This window comes from Callithrix jacchus, chromosome 3 (genome assembly GCF_049354715.1).
Source record: "Callithrix jacchus isolate 240 chromosome 3, calJac240_pri, whole genome shotgun sequence".
Lineage (NCBI taxonomy): Eukaryota > Metazoa > Chordata > Mammalia > Primates > Cebidae > Callithrix > Callithrix jacchus.
In genome coordinates, this window is record NC_133504.1 from 87,472,457 (window position 1) to 87,499,716 (window position 27,260).

The 27,260-nt window shown below is 41.0% G+C and overlaps 1 protein-coding gene across 16 annotated transcripts in view; it reads left to right on the forward strand.

The window, feature by feature from the left end:
* The window catches only part of CFI (complement factor I), a 91,236-nt gene that overhangs the window by 38,427 nt on the left and 25,549 nt on the right, over nt 1-27,260 (forward strand). For all 16 annotated transcript variants that reach the window (XM_035293136.3, XM_078366707.1, XM_078366709.1 and 13 more), the window contains 3 exons: nt 22,660-22,835; nt 24,064-24,177; nt 24,316-24,426. In XM_035293136.3, the coding sequence (XP_035149027.1) occupies nt 22,660-22,835; nt 24,064-24,177; nt 24,316-24,426 (401 nt within the window). The remainder of the gene's footprint in view (nt 1-22,659; nt 22,836-24,063; nt 24,178-24,315; nt 24,427-27,260) is intronic.

Genomic DNA, 27,260 nt, shown 5'->3' on the forward strand with positions numbered 1-27,260 from the left:
TTAACCGAAGAGTTTAGTCCATTTACATTCTTATAATTACTTATATTGTTGAATTTATTTATTTATTTATTTATTTAGAGCCAGAGTTTCGGTCTTCTTACCCAGGCTGGAGTGCAATGGCGCAATCTCGGCTCACCGCAACCTCCGCCTCCTGGGTTCAGGCAATTCTCCTGCCTCAGCCTCCTGAGTAGCTGTGATTACAGGCATGCGCCACCATGCCCAGCTAATTTTTTTTTTTTTTTTTTTTTTTTTTTTTTTGTATTTTTAGTAGAGACAGGGTTTCACCATGTTGACCAGGATGGTCTTGATCTCTTGATGTCATGATCCACCCGCCTCGGCCTCCCAAAGTGCTGTTGAATTTATTTTTCCTCTTGTTTTTAGGCTTACTATTTACCCTACTTTTTGAGTGCTTTTGTCTTTTTGACTTTTCTAATTTCTACTAAATTAAAGATTTTTAAAAAATCTTTTCTCTTCTCCACTTCTAGTTGATTTGAAAATTATGTATTATATTCCTATATTTTTCTTTTTTCTTTAATTATACTTTAAGTTCTGGGGTACATGTGCAGAACGTGCACACTTGTTACACAGGTATACGTGTGCCATGGTGGTTTGCTGCATCCATCCCCCCGTCATCTACATCAGATATTTCTCCTAATGTTAGCCCTCCCCAATCCCCTCACCCATTGCTATCCCTCCCCTAACCCCCACATCCCTCAATAGGCCCCAGTATCTGATGTTTTCCTCCCTGTGTCCATGTGTTCTCATTGTTCAATACCAACTTATGAGTGAGAACATGCAGTGTTTGCATTTCTGTTCCTATGTCAGTTTGCTGAGAATAATGGTTTCCAGCCTCATCCATGTCCCTGCAAAGGGCGTGAACTCATCCTTTTTTATGGTTGCATAGTATTCCATGGTATATATGTGCCACATTTTCTTTATCCAGTCTATCTTTGATGGGCATTTGGGTTGGTTCCAAGTCTACAGGACCATAATAAACACATGTGTGCATGTGTCTTTTTTTTTAATTGCATTTTAGGTTTTGGGGTACATGTGCAGAACATGCAAGATGGTTGCATAGGTACACACATGGCAGTGTGACTTGCTGCCTTCCTCACCTTCACCCACATCTGGCATTTCTCCCCATGCTATCCCTCCCCAGCTCCCCCCACCCACTGTCCCTCCCCTATTCCCCCCAATAGACCCCAGGGTGTAGTACTCCCTTCCCTGTGTCCATGTGTTCTCATTGTTCATCACCCACCTATGAGTGAGAACATGCAGTATTTTATTTTCTGTTCTTGTGTCAGTTTGCTGTGAATGATGTTCTCCAGATTCATCCATGTCCCTACAAAGGACAAGAACTCATCATTTTTGATTGCTGCATAATATTCCATGGTGTACATGTGCCACATTTTCCCAGTCCAGTCTATCATCGATGGGCATTTCAGTTGGTTCCAGGTCTTTGCTATTGTAAACAGTGCTGCAATGAACATTCATGTACATGTGTCCTTATAGTAGAACGATTTATAGTCCTTTGGATATATACCCAGTAATGGGATTGCTGGGTCAAATGGAATCTCTATTTCTAGGTCCGTGAGGAATTGCCACACTGTCTTCCACAATGGTTGAACTAATTTACAGTCCCACCAGCAGTGTAAGTGTTCCTATTTCTCCACATCCTCTCCAGCATCTGTTGTCTCCAGATTTTTTAATGATCGCCATTCTAACTGGCATGAGATGGTATCTCAGTGTGGTTTTGATTTTCATTTCTCTAATGACCAGTGATTATGAGCATTTTTTCATATGTTTGTTGGCCTCATGTATGTCTTCTTTTGTAAAGTGTCTGTTCATATCTTTTGCCCATTTTTGAATGGGCTTGTTTGTTTTTTCCTGTAAATCTCTTTTAATTCTTTGTAAATTCTGGATATCAGCCCTTTGTCAGATGGGTAAACTGCAAACATTTTTTCCCATTCTGTTGGTTGCCAATTCACTCTAATGACTGTTTCTTTTGCCGTGCAGAAGCTGTGGAGTTTCATTAGGTCCCATTTGCCCATTTTGGCTTTTATTGCCAATGCTTTTGGTGTTTTGGTCATGAAGTCCTTGCCTACTTTTATGTCCTGAATGGTTTTGCCTAAATTTTCTTCTAGGGTTTTCATGGTGCCAGGTCTTATGTTTAAGTCTTTAATCCATCTGGAGTTAATTTTAGTGTAGGGTATCAGGAAGGGGTCCAGTTTCTGCTTTCTGCACATGGCTAGCCAGTTTTCCCAACACCATTTATTAAACAGGGAATCCTTTCCCCACTGCTTGTTCTTGTCAGGTTTATCAAAGATTGTATGGTTGTAGATATGTTATGTTGCCTCCGATGCCTCTGTTCTGTTCCATTGGTCTATATCTCTGTTTTGGTACCAGTACCATGCTGTTTTGATTACTGTAGCCTTGTAGCATAGTTTGAAGTCCAGTAGTGTGATGCCTCCTGCTGTGTTCTTTTTGCTTAGAATTGACTTGGCTATGCGGGCTCTCTTTTGGTTCCATATGAAGTTTAAGGTAGTTTTTTCCAGTTCCTTGAAGAAGGTTATTGGGAGCTTGATGGGGATAGCGTTGAGTCTATAAATTACTTTGGGCAGTATGGCCATTTTCTTCCTAACCATGAACATGGAATGTTTCTCCATCTGTTTGTGTCCTCTCTTATTTCATTGGGCAGTGGTTTGTAGTTCTCCTGGAAGAGGTCCTTTACATCCCTCATTAGTTGTATTCCTAGGTATTTTATTTTCTTTGTAGCAATTGTGAATGGCAGTTCATTCTTGATTTGGCTCTCTTTAAGTCTGTTATTGGTGTATAGGAATGCTTGTGATTTTTGCACATTGATTTTATATCCTGAGACTTTGCTGAAGTTGCTTACCAGTTTCAGGAGTTTTTGGGCTGAGATGATGGGGTCTTCTAGATATACTATCATGTCGTTTGCAAATACAGACAATTTGGCTTCCTCCTTTCCTATTTGAATACCCTTTATTTCTTTTTCTTGCCTGATTGCTCTGGCTAGAACTTCCAGTCCTATATTGAATAGGAGTGGTGAGAGAGGGCATCCTTGTCTAGTGGCAGATTTCAAAGGGAATGCTTCCAGGTTTTGCCCATTCAGTATGATATTGGCTGTTGGTTTGTCATAAATAGCTTTTATTATTTTGTGATACATTCCATCGATACCGAGTTTATTGAGGGTTTTTAGCATAAAGGGCTGTTGAATTTTGTCAAAGGCCTTCTCTGCATCAATTGAGATAATCATGTGGTTTTTTTTTTGGTTCCGTTTATGTGGTGAATTTATAAATGTTTATAGACTTGCGTATGTTGAACCAGCCTTGCGTCCCCGGGATCAATCCTACTTGATCATGGTGGATAAGCTTATTGATGTGCTGTTGCAATCGGCTTGCCAGTATTTTATTGAAGATTTTTGCCTCTATGTTCATCATGGATATTGGCCTGAAGTTTTCTTTTTTTTTTTTTTTGAGTCTCTGCTGGGCTTTGGTATCAGGATGATGTTGGTCTCATAAAATGATTTGGGAAGGATTCCCTCTTTTTGGATTATTTGGAATAGTTTCAGAAGGAATGGTCACAGTTCCTCGTGTGTCTGATAGAATTAGGCTGTGAACCCATCTGGACCTAGGCTTTTTTTGTGTGGTAGGCTCTTGATTGCTGCCTCAAATTCAGACCTTGTTATTAGTCTATTCATAGTTTCGGCTTCCTCCTGGTTTATGCTTGGGAGGACACGAGTGTCCATGAATTTATCCAATTCTTCCAGGTTTACTAGTTTATGTGCATAGGGTTGTTTGTAATATTCTCTGAAGATGGTTTGAATTTCTGTGGAATCTGTGGTGATTTCCCCTTTATCGTTTTTTATTGCATCTATTTGGTTATTCTCTCCTTTCTTTCTTATCAATCTGGCTAGTGGTCTGTCTACTTTGTTAATCTTTTCAAAAAAACCAGCTCTTTGATTTATTGATTTAGTGAAGGTTTTTTCGTGTCTCTGTCTCCTTCATTTCTGCTCTGATCTTAGTTATTTCTTGTCTTCTGCTGGGTTTTGAGTTTTTTTGATCTTGCTCCTCTAGCTCTTTCAATTTTGACGATAGGGTGTCAATTTAGGATCTCTCTTCTCTTCTCATGTGGGCACATATTCCTATATATTTTCCTCTAGAGACTGCTTTAAATGTGTCCCAGAGATTCTGGCATGTTGTGTCTTCGTTCTCATTGGTTTCAAAGCACTTCTCTATCTCTGCCTTTATTTCATTGTTTATCCAGTCAACATTCAAGAGCCAGTTGTTCAGTTTCCATCAAGCTGTGCGGTTCTGAGTTAGTTTCTGAATTCTGAGTTCTAACTTGATTGCACTATGGTCTGAGAGACTGTTTGTTATGATTTCAGTTGTTTTGCATTTGCTGAGGAGTGCTTTACTGCCTATCTTGTGGTCAATTTTAGAGTAGGTGTGATGTGGTACTGAGAAGAATGTATATTCTGTGGATTTGGGGTGGAGAGTTCTGTAAATGTTTATCAGGTTTGCTTGTTCCAGGTCTGAGTTCAAGCCCTGGATATCCTTGTTAATTTCTGTCTGGTTGATCTGTCTAATATTGACAGTGGAGTGTTAAAGTCTCCCACTATTATTGTGTGGGAGTCTACGTCTCTGTAAGTCATTAAGAACTTGCCTTATATATCTGGGTGCTTTTCTATTGGGTCCATATATATTTAGGATCGTTAGTTCTTCTTGTTGTATTGATCCTTTGACCATTATGTAATGACCTTCTTTGTCTCTTTTGATCTTTCTTGCTTTAAAGTCTATTTTATCAAAAGATGAGAATTGCAACTCCGGCTTTTATTGCTGTCCATTTGCTTGGTAAATCTTCCTCCATCCCTTTATTTTGAGCCTTTGTGTATCCTTGCATGTGAGATGGGTTTCCTGGATACAGCATGCCGATGGCTTTTGGCTTTTTATCCAATTTGCCAGTCTGTGTCTTTTGATTGGTGCATTTAGTCCATTTACATTTAGGGTTAATATTGTTATGTGTGAATTTGATACTGCCATTTTGATGCTAGCCAGCTGTTTTTCCCGTTAGTTGATGCAGATTCTTCATTTTATTATGCTCTTTAGCATTTGGTATGTTTTTGGAATGGCTGGTACTGGTTGTTTCTTTCTATGTGTAGTGACACTTTTAGGAGCTCTTGTAAAGCAGGCCTGGTGGTGACAAAATCTCTGAATACTTGCTTGTTCGCAAAGAATTTATTTTTCCTTCACTTATGAAGCTCAGTTTGGCTGGATACGAAATTCTGGGTTGAAAGTTCTTTTCTTTAAGGATGTTGAATATTGGCTTTCACTCTCTTCTGGCTTGTAGGGTTTCTGCCGAGAGATCTGCTGTGAGTCTGATGGGCTTCCCTTTGTGGGTGACCCGACCTTTCTCTCTGGCTGCCCTTAATATTTTCTCCTTCATTTCAACCCTGGTGAATCGGACGATTATGTGCCTTGGGGTTGCTCTTCTCGCAGAATATCTTTGTGGTGTTCTCTGTATTTCCTGGACTTGAATATTGGCCTGCCTTGCTAGGTTGGGGAGATTTTCCTGGATAATATCCTGAAAAGTATTTTCCAGCTTGGATTCATTCTCTTCGTCACATTCTGGTACACCTATCAAACGTAGATTAGGCCTCTTCACATAGTCCCACATTTCTTGGAGACTTTGTTCATTCCTTTCTGTGCTTTTTTCTCTAATCTTGGCTTTTTGTTTTATTTCAGTGAGTTGATGTTCAATTTCTGGTATCCTTTCTTCTGCTTGGTCAATTTGGCTGTTGAGACTTGTGCATGCTTCACGAATTTCTCATGTTGTGTTTTTCAGCTCCTTCAATTCACTCATATTCCTCTCTAAGCTGTCCATTCTTGTTATCATTTCCTCAAATGTTTTTTTAAGGTTCTTAGTTTCTTTGCATTGAGTTAGAACATGTTTTTTTAGCTCACGGAAGTTTCTCATTACCCACCTTCTGACTTCTGATTCTGTCATTTCATCACACTCATTCTCTGTCCAGCTTTGTTCCCTTGCTGATGAGGGGTTGTGGTCCCTTGTAGGAGGTGAGGTGTTCCAGTTTCGGGTGTTTTCCTCCTTTTTGCACTAGTTTTGTTAGTCTTTGTGGATTTATCCACCTGTCGTCTGTGTAGTTGCTGACTTTCTGATTGGGTCTCTGAGTGGACATCCAGATAGCTGATGATGAAGTATTTCTGTTTCTTATTTTTTCTTCTAGGAGTCCTCTGCTGTAGGACTGCTGAGGTCCACTCCAGGCCCTGCTTGGCTGGGGAACACCTGTAGCAGCTGCGGAACAGTAAGGGTTGCTACCAGTTTCTTCTTCTGCTATCTTTGTCCCAGAATGTGTCCCCCAAATGTCAGTCTGCTCAGTCCTTTTTGAGGTGACTCTTTGGATATATGGGGGTCAGGGAGCTGCTTGAGGAGACAGTCTGTACTTTATAGGAGCTGAAGTGCTGAGCTGTGAGCTCCATTGTTCATTCAGGGCTGCTAGGCAGGTACATTTAAGTCTGCTGCAGCAGAACTCATAAAGCCCTTTTTGTCCTCAGGTGCTCTGTCCAGGGAGTTAGGGCTTTATTTATGAGTATTCGTCGCTCTGGGCTCCGCCCTGCTGCTGTGGGCTCCGCCCTGCTGTCATGGGCTCTGCTCTTCTGCCGTGGTCTCCACCCTGCTGCCATGTGTAATTCCCTGTAGTCCTGTTTATATGGGTGTGGATAGAACTTCCGTGGCGATGGTGGCCCGCCTCTGTAATGGAAGACTCTCTGTTATGGTGGGTTGCCTTGGCAACAACAGGCTATGTCAGAAATGGCAGAGTACCTCCATAGGGGTGGAGTGCCTCGGTAATGGTAGATGCCCCTCCCCCACCAGCTGCACCATCCTGGGTTCAGCTGTGCTTGCTGTGAAACTCTCAACCTGGAGCATTTTCAATTGCTGTTTTGTTTGTTTTTGTGGGGGTGGGACCCGCTGAGCCTGATCACCTGGCTCCCTGCCTCAGAGCCCTTTTTTCCTTTTTTTTTTTTATGTTGAACGGTTGATTCTCTCCCAGGTGTTCTAGTCACCTGCTGAAAGGGCACCAGGATCTGTGTGATTTCCTGTGCAGCGACCCACTGTGCCAGCTGAAACAACATCGCTGCCTGGGACTCTCCTGCCCTGGCTTACTATTTAAGTCCCATTTAATCAGATGAATGTGCTAATCTGCTTTCCCAAATCTGAAATTGCTGGTTTAACAGGGCAACCAGACCAGTGCATTTTGTACGGAGTGCCGCTGCACTGCGGCCCTGGTCAAAACAGCCAGGCTGGCCCAAACAGCCGTGCCAGCCCAAACAGTTGCACTGGCGGCCCGTGGGACTCCTACACCTGGGTATCTCCTGGTCTGTGGGCAATAAAGATCCATCTGGAAATGCGGCGTCCACTCACCCTCTGCACTTTCTCTGGGAGCTGCAATCCTGAGTTACTCCTATAGCGCCATCTTCTCCTCTCCTTTTTTTTTTTATTTTTGAGACAAAGCAAGACTCTGTCTCCACACACCAGGCTGGAGTGCAGTAGTGTGATCTCAGCTTACTGCAACCTCTGCCTCCTGAGTTCAACCTCTGCCTCCTTCCTTAGCCTCTCAAGTAGCTGGGACTACAGGCATGCACCACCACACCCAGCTAATTTTTGTATTTTAGTAAGAGATGGGGTTTCACCATGTTGGCCAGGATGGTCTCAATCTCTTGAACTTATGATCTTTTCACTGTGGCGTCCCAAAGTGCTGGGATTACAGGCATGAGCCACCACACCTGGCCACATGTGTCTTTATAGTAGAATGATTTATAATCCTTTGGGTATATACCCAGTAATGTGATTGCTGGGTCAAATGGTATATCTGGTTCTGGATTCTAGAGGAATTGCCACACTGTCTTCCACAATGGTTGAACTAATTTATATCCTTCCAACAGTGTAAACGCATTCCTATCTCTTCATATCCTCTCCAGCATCTGTTGTTGCCTGACTTTTTAATGATTGCCATTCTAACTGGTATGAGATGGTATCTCCATGTGGTTTTGATTTGCATTTCTCTAATGACCAGTGATGATGAGCTTTTTTCCATGTGTTTGTTGGCTGCATAAATGTCTTCTTTTAAGAATTATCTGTTCATATTTTTTGCCCACTTTTTCATGGGGATGTTTCTTTCTTGTAAATTTGTTTAAGTTCTTTGTGGATTCTGGTTATTAGCCCTTTGTCAAATGGGTAGATTACAATTTTTTCCTATTCTGCTGGTTGCCAGTTCACTCTAATGACAATATATTTTGCTGTGCAGAAGCCCATTAGTTTAATTAGATCCTATTTGCCTATTTTTACTTTTGTTGCCATTGTTTTTAATGTTTTAGTCATGAAGTCCTTGCCTATGCCTATGCCTATGCCCTGAATAGTATTGCCTAGATTTTCTTCTAGGGTTTTTATGTTCTTAAGCCATGTGTTTAAATCTTTAATCCATCTGGAGTTAATTTTTGTATAAAGTGTAAGGAAATGACTGAGTTTCAGTTTTCTGCATATGGCTAGCTAGTTTTCCCAACATTTATTAAATAGAGAAACTTTTTACCATTGTTTGTTTTTGTCAGGTTTGTCAAAGATCAGATTGTTGTAGATATGTCGTGTTACTTCCAAGGCCTCTGTTCTGTTCCATTGGTCTCTATTTCTGTTTTGGTATTAGTACCATGCTGCTTTGATTACTGCAGCTTTGTAGTATAGTTTGAAGTCAGGTGGTGTGGTGTCTCCAGCTTTATTTTTTTGTTGTTGTTGTTCTGTTTTTTGTTTAAGATTGTCTTGGCTATATAGGCTCTCCTTTGGTTTTATATGAAGTTTAAGGTGGTTTTCTCCAATTCTGTGAAGAAAGTCAATGGTAAGTTGATGGGGAAAGCATTGAATCTATACATTACTTTGAGCAGTATGGCCATTTTTACAATACTGATTCTTCCTAATCATGAGCATGAAATGTTTTTTTTTTCTGTTTATATCTTCTCTTATTTCCTTGAGCAGTGGTTTGTAGTTCTCCTTGAAGAAGTCCTTCACATTCCTTGTTAGTTGTATTCCTAGGTATTTTATTCACTTTGTAGCAATTGTGAATGGGAGTTCACTGTTGATTTGGCTCTCTGTTTGTCTGATATTGGTGTATAGGAATGCTTGTGATTTTTGCACATTGATTTTGTGTCCTGAGACTTTACTGAAGTTGCTTATCAGTTGCTTAAGGAGATTTTGGGCTGAGATGATGGGGTCCTCTAAATATACAATCATGTTGTCTAATAGAGACAATTTGACAAAGGGTATTCCTAATTGAATACCCTTTATTTCTTTTTCTTACCTGATGACTTCAGCCAGAACTTCCAATACTACATTGAATAGGAGTGGTGATAGAGGGCATCCTTGTCTTATGCTAGTTTTCAGAGGGAATGCTTCCAGTTTTTGCACATTAAGTATGATATTGGCTGTGGGTTTGTCATAAATAGCTTTTATTGTTTTGAGATACGTTCCATCAATATGTAGTTTATTGAGAGTTTTTAGCATGAAGGGCTGTTGAATTTTGTTGAAGGTTTTCTCTGCATCTCTTGAGATAATCATGTGATTTTTGTCTTTGGTTCTGTTTATGTGGTGGATTACGTTTATAGACTTGCGTATCTTGAACCAGCCTTGCATCCCTGGGAAGAAGCCAACTTGATCATGATGGATAAGCTTTTTGATGTGCTCTTGGATTCGGTTTGCCAGTATTTTATTGAAGATTTTAACATCAATGTTCAATGTGGATATTGGCCTGAAATTTTCTTTTTTAGTCGTGTCTCTGCAAGGTTTTGTTATCAGGATGATGTCGGTCTCATAAAAAGAGTAAGGGGGGATTCCCTCTTTTTGTATTGTTTGGAATAGTTTCAGAAGGAATGGTACCAGCTCCTCTTTGTACCTCTGGTAGAATTTGGCATGAACCTGTCTGGTCCTGGACTTTTTTTGGTTGGTAGGCTACTAATTGCTTCCTCAACTTCAGCCCTTCTTATTCGTCTATTTAGGGATTCAACTTCTCTTGGTTTAGTCTTGGGAGGGTATAAGTGTCCAGGAATTTATCCATTTCTTCTTGATTTACTGGTTTATGTGCACAGAGGTGTTCGTAGTAATCTCTGACCATAGTTTGTATTTCTGTGGGATCGGTGGTGATATCCCCTTTATCATTTTTTTTTTGCATCTATTCAATTCTTCTCTCTCTTCTTTTTTATTAGTCTAACTAGTGGGATATTTTGTTGATCTTTAAAAAAAAAAAAACCAGCTGCTAGATTTATTTATTTTTTAAAGGGTTTCTTTGTGTCTCTGTCTCCTTCATTTCTTCTCTGATATTAGTTATTTCCTGTCTTCTGCTAGCTTTTGAGTTTGTTTGGTCTTATTCCTCTAGTTCTTTTTTTTTTTTTTTTTTTTTTTTCTTGAAATGGAGTCTCTTGTTACCGAGGCTGGAGTACAATGGTACGATCTCAGCTCACTGCAACCTCCACCTCCTGGGTTCAGGCAATTCTCATGCCTCAGCCTCCTGAGTAGCTGGGATTACAGGCATGTGCCACCATGTCCAGCTAATTTTTTGTATTTTTAGTAGAGACAGGGTTTCACCATGTTGACCAGGATGGTCTTGATATCTTGACCTCATGATCCACCCACCTCGGTCTCCCAAAGTGCTGGGATTACAGGCGTGAGCCACTGCGCCCAGCCTCTAGTTCTTTTAATTGTGATGCTAGGGTGTCAATTTTAGATTTTTCCTTGTTTCTCATGTGGGCATGTAGTAGTACAAATTTTCTTCTAGACACTGCTTTAAATGTGTCTCAGAGATTCTGGTATGTTGTGTCTTTGTTCTCATTGGTTTCAAAGAATTTCCTTATTTCTGCCTTCATTTCATTATTTATCCAGTAGTCATTCAGGAGCAGGTTGTTCAGTTTCCATGAGGTTATGCATTTTTGAGTGACTTTCTTAATCCTGAGTTTGAATTTGATTTCACTGTGGTCTGAGCGACTGTTTGTTATCATTTTCATTCTTTTGCATTTGCTGAGGAGTGATATACTTCCAATTATGTGGTCAATTCTAGAGTAAGTGTGATGTGGTGCTGAGAAGAATGTATATTCTGTGGATTTGGGGTGGGGAGTTCTGTAGATGTCTATTATGTTTGCTTGGTCTAGATCTGAGTTCAAATCCTGAATTTCCTTGTTAATTTTCTGTCTCGTTGCTCTGTCTAATATTAAGAATGGAGTGTTAAAGTCTCCCACTATTATTGTGTGGGGGTCTAAGTCTCTTTGTAGGTCCTAAGAACTTGCTTTATGTATCTGAGTGCTCCTGTATTGGGTGCATATATATTTAGGATTGTTAGCTCTTCCTTTTGCATTGATCCCTTTGCTATTACATAATGCCCTTCTTTGTCTCTTTTGATTTTTGTTGGCTTAAAGTCTGTTTTATCAGAAACTTGGAAAGCAACCCCTGCTTTTTTTTTTTTTTTTTTTTTTTTGCTCTCCATTTGCTTGGTAGATTTTCCTCCATCCCTTTATTTTGAGCCTGTGTGTGTCTTTGCACATGAAATGGGTCTCCTGAATAGAGCACACGGATGGGTCTTGACTGTATCCAATTTGCCAATCTGTGTTTTTTAATTGAAGCATTTAGCCCATTTACATTTAAGGTTAATATTACTATGTGTGAATTTGATCCTGTCATTTTGATGCTATCTCATTGTTTTGTCGATTAGTTCATGCAGTTTCTTTATAGTGTCAATAGTCTTTACAATTTGGTATGCTTTTGCAGTGGCTGGTACTGGTTTTTACTTACCATGTTTAGTGCTTCCTTCAGGAGCTCTTGTAAGGCTATTTTGGTGGTGTTGAAATCTCTCAGCAGTTCCTTGTCTGTAAAGGATTTTATTTCTTCTTCACTTATGAAGCTTAGTTTGGCTGGTATGAAATTCTGGGTTCAAAATTCTTTTCTTTAAGATGTTAAATAGGATGGTGACTCAAGATGGTGCAGTGCGAACAACCCAGGATTGAAGCTCTCGGTGAATGCACAGAGGGTGAGTCAGGGCTGCATTTTCAGATGGATCTTTGTTGCCCACAGAACAGGGAAATTCCCAGGTATAAAAGAGATGCAGGACACTAGCGCAGCAGTTTTGGCTGGTGCAGATGGCAGCCAGCGCTGCAGCGCAGCGGCGCTCCACAGCGCTCCGCACAAAGCGCACTGGTCTGGGTACCCTGTTGAACCGGCAATCTGAGACTTGAGAGGGCAGATTGGCATATCCATCTGATTGAACGGGACTTGGACAGTGAGGCATGCCAGAAGATTCCAGGGAAATGGCGTTAGAACCAGGGCAGTGGGACAAACAAAATGGTGATTCCAAACGCTCTGGGTGGAGAGTTTCACTGAGGGCACAGCTGAACCCAGGATGGTGCAGCTCGGTGGGGGAGGGGCGTTTGCCATTACTGAGGCAACCCGCCCCTACTGAGGTACACTCCCATTGCTGACGCAGCCTGCTGTTGCCAAGGCAACCTGCCACAACAGAGACACTCCGCCGCAGGGCGTAGCCTGTGGCAGCAGGGCGGAGACCACAGCAGCCGGGCAGAGCCTGCAACACCAGCAGGGCGGAGCCTCGGCAGGCAAATAGTGACTAGACTGCCTCCTAGCTGGGCAGGACAATGCAACGGACACTCATAAAGAAAATTCCAACCGCCCGAGACAGACCATCTGAGAAAAAAAGGGGTTTTTTTATGAGTTCTGCTGCAACAGAATTAAATGTAGCAGCCTAACAGCCCTGAATGAACAACAGAGCTCACAGATCAGCACTTGAGCTCCTGTAAAGTACAGACTGTCTCCTCAAGCTGCTCCCTGACCCCTCTATATCCAGAAGACTGACATTTGGCAGGCATCATTCTAGGACAAAGATAGCAGAAACAGAAACTGGTAGCATCCCTCACTGTTCCGCAGCCGCTGTAGGTGCACCCCAGACAAGCAGGGCCTGGAGTGGACCTCAGCAGTCGTACAGTGGAGGGGCTAGACTGGTAGAAGGAAAACCAAGTAAGAGAAATACTTCATCATCAACAATCTGGGCATCCACTCAGAGACCCAATCGAAAAATCAGCAACTACTCAGACAGGTGGATAAATCCACAAAGATGGGAAGAAACCAGCACAAAAAGGAGGAAAACGCCTGAAACCAGAACACCTCAACTCCTACAAAGGACCAAAACTCCTCACCAGCAAGTGAACAATGCTGGATGGAGAATGACTGTGATGAAATGACGGAATTAGATTTCAGAAGGTGGATAATGAGAAACTTTTGTGAGCTAAAAGAACATGTTTTAAGTCAATGCAAAGAAACTAAGAGCCTTGTAAAAAGATTCGAGGAAATGATAACAAGAATGGATAACTTAGGAATATGAATCAATCGAAGGAGCTGAAAAACACAACACAAGAACTTCGCAAAGCATGCACAAGTTTCAACAGCCGAATTGACCAAGCAGAAGAAAGAATATCAGAAGTCGAAGATCAACTCAATGAAATAAAATGAGAAACCAAGATTAGAGAAAAAAGCGCAAAAAGGAATGAACAAAGTCTCCAAGAAATGTGGGACTATGTGAAGATACCTCACCTACGTTTGATAGGTGTACCAGAATGTGATGAAGAGAATGAATTCAAGCTGGAAAATACTCTTCAGGATATTCAGGAAAATATTCCCCACCTAACAAGGCAGGCCAACACTCAATTTCTCTGCAGGAAATACAGAGAACACCACAAAGATATTCCACAAGAAGAGCAACCCCAAGGCACATAATCGTCAGATTCACCAGGGTTGAAATAAGGAGAAAATACTAAGGGGAGCCAGAGAGAAAGGTCAGGTCACCCACAAAGGGAAGCCCATCAGACTCACAGCACATCTCTCAGCAGAAACTCTACAAGCCAGAAGAGAGTGGGGGCCAATATTCAACATCCTTAAAGAAAAGAACTTTCAACCCAGAATTTCGTATCCAGCCAAACTGAGCTTCATAAGTGAAGGAAAAATAAAATCCTTTGCGAACAAGCAAGTACTCAGAGATTTTGTCACCACCAGGCCTGCTTTACAAGAGCTCCTGAAAGAGGCACTACACATAGAAAGGAACAACCAGTACCAGCCATTCCAAAATCACACTAAATGCTAAAAAGCATCAACATAATGAAGAATCTACATCAACTAACGGGTAAAACTGCCAGCTAGAATCAAAATGGCAGTATCAAATTCACACATAACAATATTAACCCTAAATGTAAATGGACTAAATGTACCAATCAAAAGACACAGACTGGCAAATTGGATAAAAAACCCAAACCCATCAATGTGCTGTATCCAGGAAACCCATCTCACATGCAAGGATACACAAAGGCTCAAAATAAAGGGATGGAGGAAGATTTACCAAGCAAATGGAGAGCCAAAAAAAACAGGAGTTGCAATTCTCATCTCTGATAAAACAGACTTTAAAGCAACAAAGATCAAAAGAGACAAAGAAGGCCATTACATAATGGTAAAACGATCAATACAACAAGAAGAGCTAACGATCCTAAACATATATGGACCCAATACAGGAGCACCAAGATACATCAGGCAAGTTCTTAATGACTTACAAAGAGATGTAGACTCCCACACAATAATAGTGGGAGACTTTAACACTCCACTGTCAATATTAGACAGATCAACCAGACAGAAAATTAACAAGGATATCCAGGGCTTGAACTCAGACCTGGAACAAGCAAACCTGATAGACATTTACAGAACTCTCCACCCCAAATCCACAGAATATACATTCTTCTCAGCACCACATCACACCTACTCTAAAATTGACCACATGATAGGAAGTAAAGCACTCCTCAGCAAATGCAAAACAACTGAAATCATAACAAACAGTCTCTCAGACCATAGTGCAATCAAGTTAGAACTCAGAATTAAGAAACCAACCCAGAACCACACAGCTTGATGGAAACTGAACAACTGGCTCTTGAATATTGACTAGATAAACAATGAAATGAAGGCAGAAATAAAGAAGTTCTTTGAAACCAATGAGAACGAAGACGCAACATGCCAGAATCTCTGGGACACATTTAAAGCAATCTCTGGAGGAAAATATGTAGCAATAAGTGCTCATATAAGGAGAATGGAGACACCCAAAATTGACACCCTATTGTCAAAATTGAAAGAGCTAGAGGAGCAAGATCAAAGAAACTCAAAACCTAGCAGAAGACAAGAAATAACTAAGATCAGAGCAGAACTGAAGGAGATAGAGACACGAAAAAACCTTCAAAATATCAATGAATCCAAGAGCTGGTTTTTTGAAAAGATCAACAAAATAGACAGACCACTAGCCAGATTGATAAAAAAGAAAAGAGAGAACAACCAAATAGATGCAATAAAAAATGATAAAGGGGAAATCCCCACAGATTCCACAGAAATTCAAACCATCATCAGAGAATATTACAAACAACTCTATGCACACAAACTAGTAAACCTGGAAGAAATGGATAAATTTCTGGACTCCTGTGTCCTCCGAAGTCTAAACCAGGAGGAAGCTGAAACTATGGATAGGCCAATAACAAAGTCAGAAGTTGAGCAGCAATTAAGAGCCTACCACACAAAAAAAGTCCAGGTCCAGATGGGTTCACAGCCGAATTCTACCAGACACACAAAGAGGAGCTGGTACCATTCCTTCTGAAACTATTCCAAATAATCCAAAAAGAGGGAATCCTTCCCAAATCATTTTATGAGACCAACATCATCCTGATACCAAAACCCGGCAGAGACCCAACAAGAAAAGAAAACTTCAGGCCAATATCCATGATGAACATAGATGCAAAAATCTTCAATAAAATATAGGCAAGCCGATTGCAACAGAAAATCAAAAAACCTATCCATCATGATCAAGTAGGATTCATCCTGGGGATGCAAGGCTGGTTCAACATACGCAAGTCTATAAATGTAATTCACCACATAAACAGAACCAAAAACAAAAACCACATGATTATCTCATGATTATCTCTATCTCAAATAGAGAAGGCATTTGACAAAATTCAACAGCCCTTTATGCTAAAAACCCTCAATAAACTCGGTATTGATGGAATGTATCTCAAAGTAATAAAAGCTATTTATGACAAACCAGCAGCCAATATGACACTGAATGGGCAAAAACTGGAAGCATTCCCTTTGAAATGCGGCACTAGACAAGGATGCCCTCTCTCACCACTCCTATTCAATATAGTACTGGAAGTTCTAGCCAGAGCAATCAGGCAAGAAAAATAAATAAAGGGCATTCAAATAGGAAAGGTGGAAGCTAAATTGTCTCTATTTGCAGACAACATGATAGTATACCTAGAAGACCCCATCGCCTCAGCCCAAAAACTCCTGAAACTGATAAGCAACTTCAGCAAAGTCTCAGGATATAAAATCAATGTGCAAAAATTACAAGCATTCCTCGACACCAATAGAGGAATCAAATCAAGAAACAAAGAGAGCCAAATCAAGAATGGACTGCCATTCACAATTGCTAAAAAGAGAATAAAATACCTAGGAATACAACTCACAAGGACCATAAGGGACCTCTTCAAGGAAAACTACAAACCACTGCTCAAAGAAATAAGAGAAGACACAAACAGATGGAGAAACATTCCATGTTCATGGTTAGGAAGTATTAATATCATGAAAATGGCTATACTGTCCAAAGTAATTTACAGAATCAACGCTATCCCCATCAAGCTACCATTGACTTTCTTCACAGAACTGGAAAAAACCACCATGAACTTCATATGGATCCAAAAGAGAGCCCGCATAGCCAAGTCAATTCTAAGCAAAAAGAACACAGTGGGGACCTCACACTACCTGATTTCAAACTATATTATGGCTACTGTAATCAAAACAGCATGGTACTGGTAACAAAACAGAGATATAGACCAATGGAACAAAACAGAGGCATCGGAGTCAACACAGCATATCTACAACCATACAATCTTTGATAAATCTGACAGAAACAAGCAATGGGGAAAGGACTTTCTGTTTAATAAATGGTGTTGGGAAAACTGGCTAGCCATGTGCAGAAAGCAGAAACTGGACCCCTTCCTGACACCTTACACTAAAATTAACTCCAGATGGATTAAAGACTTAAACATAAGACCTGGCACCATAAAACCCTAGAAAAAATCTAGGCAAAACCATCCAGGACATAGGAGTAGGTAAGGACTTCATGACCAAAACACCAAAAGCATTGGCAACAAAAGCCAAAATAGACAAATGGGACCTAATCAAACTCCACAGCTTCTGCATGGCAAAAGAAACAGTCACTAGAGTGAATCGGCAACCAACAGAATGGGAAAAAATTTTTTGCAGTTTACCCATCTGACAAAGGGCTGATATCCAGAATTTACAAAGAACTCAAACAGATTTACAGGAAAAAAACAAGCAAGCCCATTCAAAAATAGGCAAAGGACATGAACAGACACTTTACAAAAGATGACATATATGAGGCCAACAATCATATGAAAAAATGCTCATAATCACTGGTCATTAGAGAGATGCAAATCAAAACCACATTGAGATACCATCTCACGCCAGTTAGAATGGTGATCATTAAAAAAATCTGGAGACAACAGATGCTGGAGAGGATGTGGAGAAAAAGGAACACTTTTACACTGTTGGTGGGAGTGTAAATTAGTTCAACCATTGTGGAAGACAGTGTGGAGATTTCTCAAGGCCTTAGAAATAGAAATTCCATTTGACCCATCAATCCCATTACTGGGTATATATCCTCCAAGGGACTATAAATTGTTCTTCTATAAGGACACATGCACACGAATGTTCATTGCAGCACTGTTTACAATAGCAAAGACCTGGAACCAACCCAAATGCCCATTGATGATAGACTGGATTGGGAAAATGTGGTACATATAAACCATGAAATATTATGCAGCAATCAGAAATGATGAGTTCATGTCATTTGTGGGGACATGGATGAATCTGGAGAACATCATTCTTAGCAAACTGACACAAGAACAGAAAATTAAATACCGCATATTCTCACTCATAGGCGGGTGATTAAAAATGAGAACACATGGACACAGGGAGGGGAGTACTAAACACTGGGGTCTATTGGGGGGAAAAGGGGAGGGCCAGCGGGGGGGAGAGTTGGGGAGGGATAGCCTGGGGAGAAATGCCAAATGTGGGTGAAGGGGAGAAAGGAAGCAAAACACGCTGCTATGTGTGTACCTATGCAACTGTCTTGCATGTACTGCACATGTACCCCAAAACCTAAAATGCAATAAAAATTTAAAAAAAAAAAGACGTTAAATATAGGTCCCCACTCTCTTCTGGCTTGTAGGATTTCTCCCGAGAGATCCACTGTGAGTCTGATTGGCTTCTTTATGTGGGCAACCTGATCTTTCTCTCTGGCTGACTTTAGCATTTTTCCCTGTAGTTCAACCCTGGTGAATCTAATGATTATTTGCCTTTGGGTTTCTCTTCTTGAGGAATATCTTTGTGGTGTTCTTTATATTTCCTGAATTTGAATGTTGGCCTGCCTTGCTAGGTTAGGGAATTTCTCCTGGATGATATCCTAAAGAGTGTTTTCCAGCTTGGATTCATTCTCCTCATCACGTTCAGATATACTGATCAGACGTAGATTTGGTCTTTTCACATAATCCCATATTTCTTGGAAGATTTGTTCATTTATTTTCACTGTTATTTCTCTAATCTTGCCTTCTGTTTTTATTTCATTGAGTTGATCTTCAATCTCTGATATCTTTTCTTCTGCTTGATTGATTCAGCTATTGAAACTTGTGTGTGCTCCACGAAGTTTTCATGCTGTGTTTTTCAGCTCCATCCAGTTGTTTATGTTCTTCTCTACACTGGTTATTCTGGTTGGCATTTCATCTAGCTTTTTTTTAAGGTTCTTAGTTTCCTTGCATGGGATTAGAACATGCTCCTTTAGCTCAGTAAAGTTTCTCATTACCCACCTTCTGAAGCCTACTTCTGTCAATTCATCAAACTCATTCTCTACCCAGTTTTGTTCCCTTGCTGGTGAGGAGTTGTGATCCCTTTGAGGAAAAGAGGCATTCTGGGTTTTGGCAACTTCAGCCTTTTTGTGCTGGTTTCTTCCCATCTTCATGGAATTATCTACCTTTGGTCTTTGAAGTTGGTGATTTTGGATAGGGTCTCTGAGTGGACATCCTTTCTGTTGATGCTGAAGCTATTTCCTTCTAACAATCAGGCCCCTGAGCTGCAGGTCTGCTGGAGGTCCACTCCAGACTCTGCTTGCCTGGCCATCACCCATGGGGGCTACAAGCCAGCTAAGATTGCTGCCTGTTCCTTTTTGTGGTAGCTTTGTCCCAGATGGATACTTGCCAGATGTCAGCCAGAGCTCTCCTGTGTGTGGTGTCTATTATTCATGATAAATGGGAGCCAGGGAGCCACTTGAGCAGGCAATCTGTCCTTTATCAGAGCTCAGGTGGTGTGTTCTGAGCTCTGTTGGTCCCTTCCAAGCTGCTGGGCAGGGACATTTAAGTGTGCCAAAGCAGGACCCACACTGCCCCTTTTCCCAGGTGCTCTGTCCCAGGAAGATGGGGGCTTTATTTATAAGTCCCTGATAGGCTGCTTCTTTTTTTTTAGAGATGCCCTGCCCAGCAGGAAAGGAGTGTAGTCAGTCTGCCTGTAGAGGTTTTGCTAAGCTGCCTTGGGCTCTGCCTGGTTGTTGTATAAACTTTCCAGTGTCTTTGTTTACACAGGCAAGTTTAGAACCACCTACCCCAGCCTGAGTAATCATGGATGCCCCTCCCGCTCACTGATCTCTAACATCCCAAGTCAAGCTCAGACTGCTGTGCTGGCTGCGAGAATTTCAAGCCAGTGGATCTTAGCTTGGTGGTTTTCGTTGGGGGTGGGACTGGCCAAGTCTGATTAGTTGGCTCCCTGGCTTCAGTCCCCTTTTTTTCAGGGGAATGAGTGTTTCTGTCTCTGCTGCAGCTACCACAGCTGCCCAGTTTTGTGCTGGAAACCCAGGACACTGGTGGTGTAGGCACCGGAGGGAATCTCCTGGTCTGCAGGTTGTGAAGACCAAGGGAAAAGTGCAGTGTCTAATCCAGAGTGCCAGAGTGTCCCGAAAAGTCCCTAATGGCTTCCCTTGGCTAGGAGAGGGAGTTCTCTGGCTCCTAGTGCTTCCAAGTGAGACAATGCCCCATCCTGCTTCAGTTTGCCCTACTTGGGCCACTCCCACTGTCTAACCAGTCCCAATGAGATGAACCTGGTACCTCTTTTGGAAATGTGAAGATCACTCAATTTCTGGATTGCTCTCACTGGGAGCTGCAGACTGGCACTGTTCTATTTGGCCATCTTGGCAGGATCTATTTCTTTAGTTACCTTTGAGTTTATACCATAAATCCTTGATTTAGGAAGTCTTTACCTTCTTCAGTAATAATAGAAGAAATGTAATTAGCCCATGAAATTTCCAATATTTAGTTTCACCTTATTTTTCTATATCCCAGAAGTTAATCGCTATGATGGTATAATAAGCCATTATTATTACTGTTAAGTCATTGCTTACTCAGATTTACTTAATGTTTACCAACTTCTTGGTTTGCTCCTTCTTGTATTTTACCCCTTCTTTCTAGATTGAGTTTTCTTCTTCTTAAAGCAAATCTGCTAGTAGTTCATTAGTGAGAGTCTCTTATATTGTTAAATTGAGCCATAGACTATTTCTGAGTTTCATCAGTTTGTTACCTGCAGCTTATGGTTCAGCCTACTGGCAGATTTTCTTAGTATTTGATTGCTCAGCATTTTGCTCTTGTATTTTACATAAGCTCATGAACAGACATCTCTAATTTTAACCAGTGCAGATTTCCCTTACTTCCTTAAGAACTCATTGAGGAAAAAGATGACATTTTATATAGTATTTTTAGATATTTTTAGGATGGTAGGTTTTTCAGATTATTAACCTATAAGGTTGCCTCAAATGGTTCTTGTTGGTTCTCATGGCACAGATTCATGATTCAAAATAATTAAAAATACCCTCCTTGTTCTCTTTTTGCCTTTTATCCTAGTTAGTCTATCTAATATTTATATTGTTATTACTGTTCTATTTTTGTTTCCATTTACCTGATGGATCTTCGCTCAATTATTAATTTTTAGCCTATTTTCCCCATTTACTTCTAGAGAGAAGCAAGGAGCAATTGAAAGTACTGGAAGAGGCTGGGTACGATGGCTCAAGCCTGTTAGCCCAGCACTTTGGGAGGCCAAGGTGGGCAGATCATGAGGTCAAGAGATGGAGACCATCCTGGACAACATAGTGAAACTTGTCTCCACTAAAAATACAAAAATTAGCTGGGCTTGATGGTGCATCACTGTAGACCCAGCTACTTGGGAGGCTGAAGCAGAAGACTCGCTTGAACCTGGGAAGCAGAGGTTGCAGTGAGCTGGGATCGTACCACTGCACTTTAGCCTGGTGACAGACTGAGACTCCATCTCAAAAAAAAAAAAAAAGAAGAAAGAAAAGAAAGTCCTAGAAGAATAGTTCACTGTAAATCATCATCTTTAGGATGATAGGTCACTGAGGCAGCCTCTTCTCACAAATTCTGAACAAATTGAGAAGTCTAAGCAGTGGCATACAGATGCCAAAATATCACCTGAATTCTGTCAAGGCTGAAGTGAAAATATAGCTTACTATAAAGCAAAATTGACCTAGAGGAATTAAACTAACCTAACCTCCCAAGTCTTAGGCAATAATGGAATCAACCAGCTAAAGTTTACAGCATGGGGCAGGCAAAGAAAAAGATGGAATTTTTTTTTTTTGAGATGGAGTCTCATTCTGTCACCAGCCTGGAGTGCATTGGCACGATCTCAGCTCACTGCAATCTCTGCCTCCCAGGTTGAAGTGATTCTGCTGCCTCAGCTGCCCAAGTAGCTGGAACTACAGGCGTGTGCTACCACACCCAGCTAATTTTTGTAGTTTTTAGTAGAGATGGGGTTTCACCATGTTGACCAGGATGGTCTCAATCTCTTGACCTTGTGATCTGCCTGCCTCAGCCTCCCAAAGTGCTAGGTTTACAGGTGTGAGCCACCGTGCCCAGCCTTTTTTTTTTTTAAATAGACAGAGTCTTGCTGTGTTGCCCAGGCTGGAATGCAGTGGTGTGATCTTAGCTCACTGCAACTTCCAGCTCCTGGGTTCAAGCAATTCTTCTGCCTCAGCCTCCCAAGTAGCTGGGGCTATAGGTGTGGGCCACAACACCCAGCTAATTTTTGTATTTTTGGTAGAAATGGAAGTTTCACCAGGTTGATCACGGTGGTCTCAAACTCTTGACCTCAGGTAGTCCACCCACCTCAGCCTTCCAAAGTGCTGGGATTACAGGTGTGAGCCACCACCCCTGGCCAAGCTTTAATTAACCTTACAAAACCCAGGGAAGTACTTATATTTCCTTTTATAGATGAAGGCACTGAGGCTACAGTGGGCAAGTATCTTACCAATCTTTAACTCCTATATAGAGATTGAGAGGACATTACTCTAGTTTCTTCCCTGCTACTGTAGGGTTATAAATGCAAAGTACTAATTATTCTATCATAATGTTTCCTTTATTCTATTTGCAGAGGTGCTGATACTCAAAGAAGCTTTCAGTCATCTAATCTCTCTATAAATGCCACTGAATGTCTACATGTGCATTGCCGGGGATTAGAGACCAGTTTGACTGAATGCACTTTTACTAAGAGAAGAACTGTGGGTTACCAGGATTTAGCTGATGTAGTGTGTTACACACAGAAAGCAGGTTGGTGGAGTATTTACCTGTTATTTTCCCTTCCTTGAAGATTGTTTATTTTACATCAAGCCTATAGTAAACAAATGATTGATGCCTAGTTACCAGTCACAGAGGCAATAATATAGATTCTATCAAGGTTTGGGCTTTAGAGCCTAAATGGTGCCTTTCCCTTACTGTCATTCAAACATTGCCTCTCTACAGGTTCATATATGGGAAGTAAAGTTGCCTTACTCCCCTTGCTTCATTTGAACATTTGGATTAAAGTTACTATAGTAAACACAAGTTAATCAAACATAAGAAGAAACCTCAGCATCTCCTTTAAGAGGGCCTGTGTATATAAATTTATTTAAAACCTTCAAGTGACCACATTGGTGCCTCGGTTTTCAATCAGTCATTGCTATTTTCTCCTCCTTCCTGACACTGGAATATTTTAGTCACATGTTTAGTTTTAAAGACCAAAGCTATACTCATCCCTTTTCAGTGCTAAAAACAAGTACCATCAAAATGTAAACAAATGGCACTGCCCAAACAAGTCTTGGGAGTAGGGGTAAGGATGACTGAGTATAGCAGCATGAAAGAAATGAGTGGAGGCCGGGCACAGTGTCTCATGCCTGTAATCCCAGCACTTTGGAGGCCAAGGCGGGCAGATCAGCTGAGGTCAGGAGGTTAAGACCAGCCTGACCATCATGGTGAAATCCTGTCTCTACTAAAAATGCAAAAATTAGTCAGGCATGGTGGCACGTGCCTGTAATCCTAGCTACTCAGGAGGCTAAGGCAGGAGAATCACCTGAACATGGGAGGTAGAGGTTGCAGTGAGCCGAGATCATGCCACTGCACTCCAGCCTGGGCAACAGAGCAAGACTGCGTGGAAGGAAGGAAGGAAGGAAGGAAGGAAGGAGGGAGGGAGGGAGGGAGGGAGGGAGGAAGAAATGGGTGGGTGGAAACCAGCATTTGTCAATGTCAGCAGGTATTCTCGATTTCTCCCCGTTTCAGCAAATTTAGGCTTTCACAATAAAATACTGGCTTTCAGACATAATAAAAGGGCTTCCATAAGCCAACTTTGACATTTATTTTCTGTATGAGTCATATATACTATGTTGATAATACCAATACATTTTACATCTTTTTTTTTGAAATTTAACTTTCTCTTAATGACTCCATTATCCCAAAAATCTGATAAAGATGTCGTGCCACCACTCCATAAATAAATTTCACAAACATAATTCCTTCTTTACAGATTCTCCAACAGATGACTCCTTTCAGTGTGTGAATGGGAAATATATTTCTCAGGCAGAGGCCTGTAATGGTATTAATGATTGTGGAGACCAAAGTGATGAACTGTGTTGTAAAGGTAGGCATAAATCTAGCCTCTAAATGCTCTTCATTTTTCTGAGTAGAAGAAGAAAAACAGCTTTTCCATTGAATTTCAGATTGTAGCTCATTAAATTTTAAGGATTGAAAAATACCTCTCCTACTTATGTTTGCACAGCATGCCGAGGCAAGAGCTTCCATTGTAAATCGGGTGTTTGTATTCCAAGCCAGTACCGATGCAATGGTGAGGTGGACTGTATTACAGGGGAAGATGAAGTTGGCTGTGAAGGTAATTTTAAGTCTTGGGGTGATTTTATTCATTATTGAGTCCAGGAATTCTGAAACTTTTCTTTAGGTAAAATATAATCTTAAGAGGACCATTAATGGGTGTAGCATTGGCAGAACTATGGAATGTTCATCTCCTCATATTTTCATCCACTTTATTTTAGAGCTTTTTATTAAAAGAAATTCTCACTGCACATACACAAAATAGACCATTAGAACAAACCCATTTTCTGCCAGCCAGTTACTGATAGTTTGGCCATCTTGTTCTCTCTCTTCCAGTTTGTTTGTTTGTATGTTTGTTGGAGTATTTTATTTTATTTTATTTATTATTACTTTTTTTGAGATGGGTCTTGCTCTGTCACCCAGGCTGGAGTGCCGCAGCGCGATCTCAGCTCACCAGAACCTCAACCTCCAGGGTTCAAGTGATTTTGCTACCTCAGCCTCCTGAGTAGCTGGGATTACAGGCACCTGCCTCCACGCCTGGCTAAGTTTTGTATTTTAGTAGAGACAGGGTTTCACCATGTTGGCCAGGCTGGTCTCAAACTCTTGACCTCAGGTAATCTGCCCACCTCAGCCTCCCAAAGTGCCGGGATTACAGGCGTGAGCCACTGCACCTGGCCTGTTGGAGTGTTTTAAAGTAAATTTTAGATATCAGATCACATCATTTATATGCATCTCCAATAATAAAAGCACTATATATATAAAACCATTCTCTCATTAGTATATGTAAAATAGATATTTTTAGATATAATAATTCACTAATTTCTTTTAGTAACAGCCATGTTTAAATTTTCTCAACTATCTCAAAAATGTCTTTTTTCAATGAATGCATTTCAATCAGGATCTAAAAGAATCTGAATGTTCTCTTTGGTTATTAAGTTTTTAAAGTCTTCTTTATTCATTAAGAGTTATCTTCCCCATCTCCCCACCCTAATTTTTCTCATACTATTAATTTTTTTTTCTATTGGATACTCCTTATTCTGGATTTAGAGAGATTTAATTATAAGCAAGGTTTTGAGCTTCAAATCAGTGACAGATTTTTTTTTTAAAAAAAGCAAGGTTTAATATTTTAGGCAAGAATTCTTTTTATTTTCTCTTTTTGAGACAGAGTCTTGCTCCGTTGTCTAGGCTGGAGTGCAGTAGTGCAACGTCGGTTTACTGCAACCTCCACCTCCTGGGTCCAAGTGATTCTCCTGCCTCAGCCTCCTGAGTAGCTGGGATTACAGGTGTGTGCCATTACACTTGGCTAATTTTTCTATTTTTAGTAGAGACAGGGTTTAGCCATGTCTTGAACTCCTGGCCTTAAGTGATCTGCCTGCCTCGGTGCCCTGAAGTGCTGGCATTACAGGTGTGAGCCACTGTTCCTGGCCTTAGGCAAGAACTCTTGATGAGTCTTGTATGTATTTCCTATTACACATAATGTCTTCTTGTCTGGCTGTCCTTTTTTTAGTGCTGCTAAGATGATTTCTTGATCAGGTTGGTGTGTCCATTTAAAAGTGCCCCCAGGCCTGGCGCAGTGGCTTAAGCCTGTAATCCCAGCACTTTGGAAGGCCAAAGCGGGTGGATCACGAGGTCAAGAGATTGGGACCATCCTGGTCAACATGGTGAAACCCCGTCTCTACTAAAAATACAAAAAATTAGCTGGGTATGGTGGTGCGTGCCTGTAATCCCAGCTACTCGGGAGGCTGAGTCAGGAGAATTGCCTGAACCCAGGAGGCAGAGGTTGCGGTGAGCCGAGATCGTGCCATTGCACTCCAGCCTGGGTAACAAAAGCGAAACTCCGTCTCAAAAAAAAAAAAAAAAAGTCCCCACAATCTTTTTCCTAATGGTTTTAGCAACCTTTTAAATTGTTGCCTACATCCATTTTGTCAATAGGGGTTGTAAAACGGCAATTTCTAATTTTATCATGCCTTCTGGACTTATTAACTAGCAATCTAGAGAAAGACAGAATAATGCTTAATTCTTTCCTTTGACTTACCAAGTTTCAAAGCAATGATTTGGTGCTCTGGATAACCTCCAATGGTGAAAAATATTTCTTATTCTAGGCTACACAGACTGACTCTGCTTCCATTAATGCTTTCTGGAGGAAAAATCTCTTTAAGTTATTATATTCATTCATTTACTCGATTAATATTTATTCAGTTGCTACTATGTATGCCAGTGCCTGTTCTAGGTGCTGGGGTTTCATTAGTGAATAACATTTCAAAAATCCCTGCCCTGGTCAGGCACAGTGGTTGAGGCCTGTAATCCCAACAATTTGGGAGGCTGAGGCAGGCAGATCACTTAAGGTCAGGAGTTCAAGACCAGCCTGGTCAACATGGCAAAATCCTATCTCTACCAAAAATACAAAAATTAACTGGGCATGGTGGTGCATGCTTGTAATCCCAGCTACTTGGGAGGCTGAGGCTGGAGGACCACTTGAACCTGGGAAGCAGAGGTTGTAGTGAGCCAAGATTGCACCACTGCACTCCAGCCTGGGTGACAGAGCAAGACTCTGTCTCAAAAACCAATAAAATAAAATAAAACAAGTTAGTTTTTTTAAAAAAAATCCCTGCCCATTTACTAATCTTACATTCTGATGGTGGACGAAAGGCAATAAATAGGAGAAATAAGTAAAATAACAAGTACTAAGAAGAAAAATGAAGTAAGGACGAAGGTATAAAATGCGTAGGGTAAGTTTTGATGTTTTTAGGTAAAGTGGCCTGGAAGGCCTCTCTCACTGAGGCCACTTTTACATAATGATCTGAAGAAATGATGGAGCCAGCCCTGCAGATGTCTGTAAAACTGAGTTCCAGGCAGAAGCAATAGCCTGGAATTCTTGCTATTTGAGAAACAAGC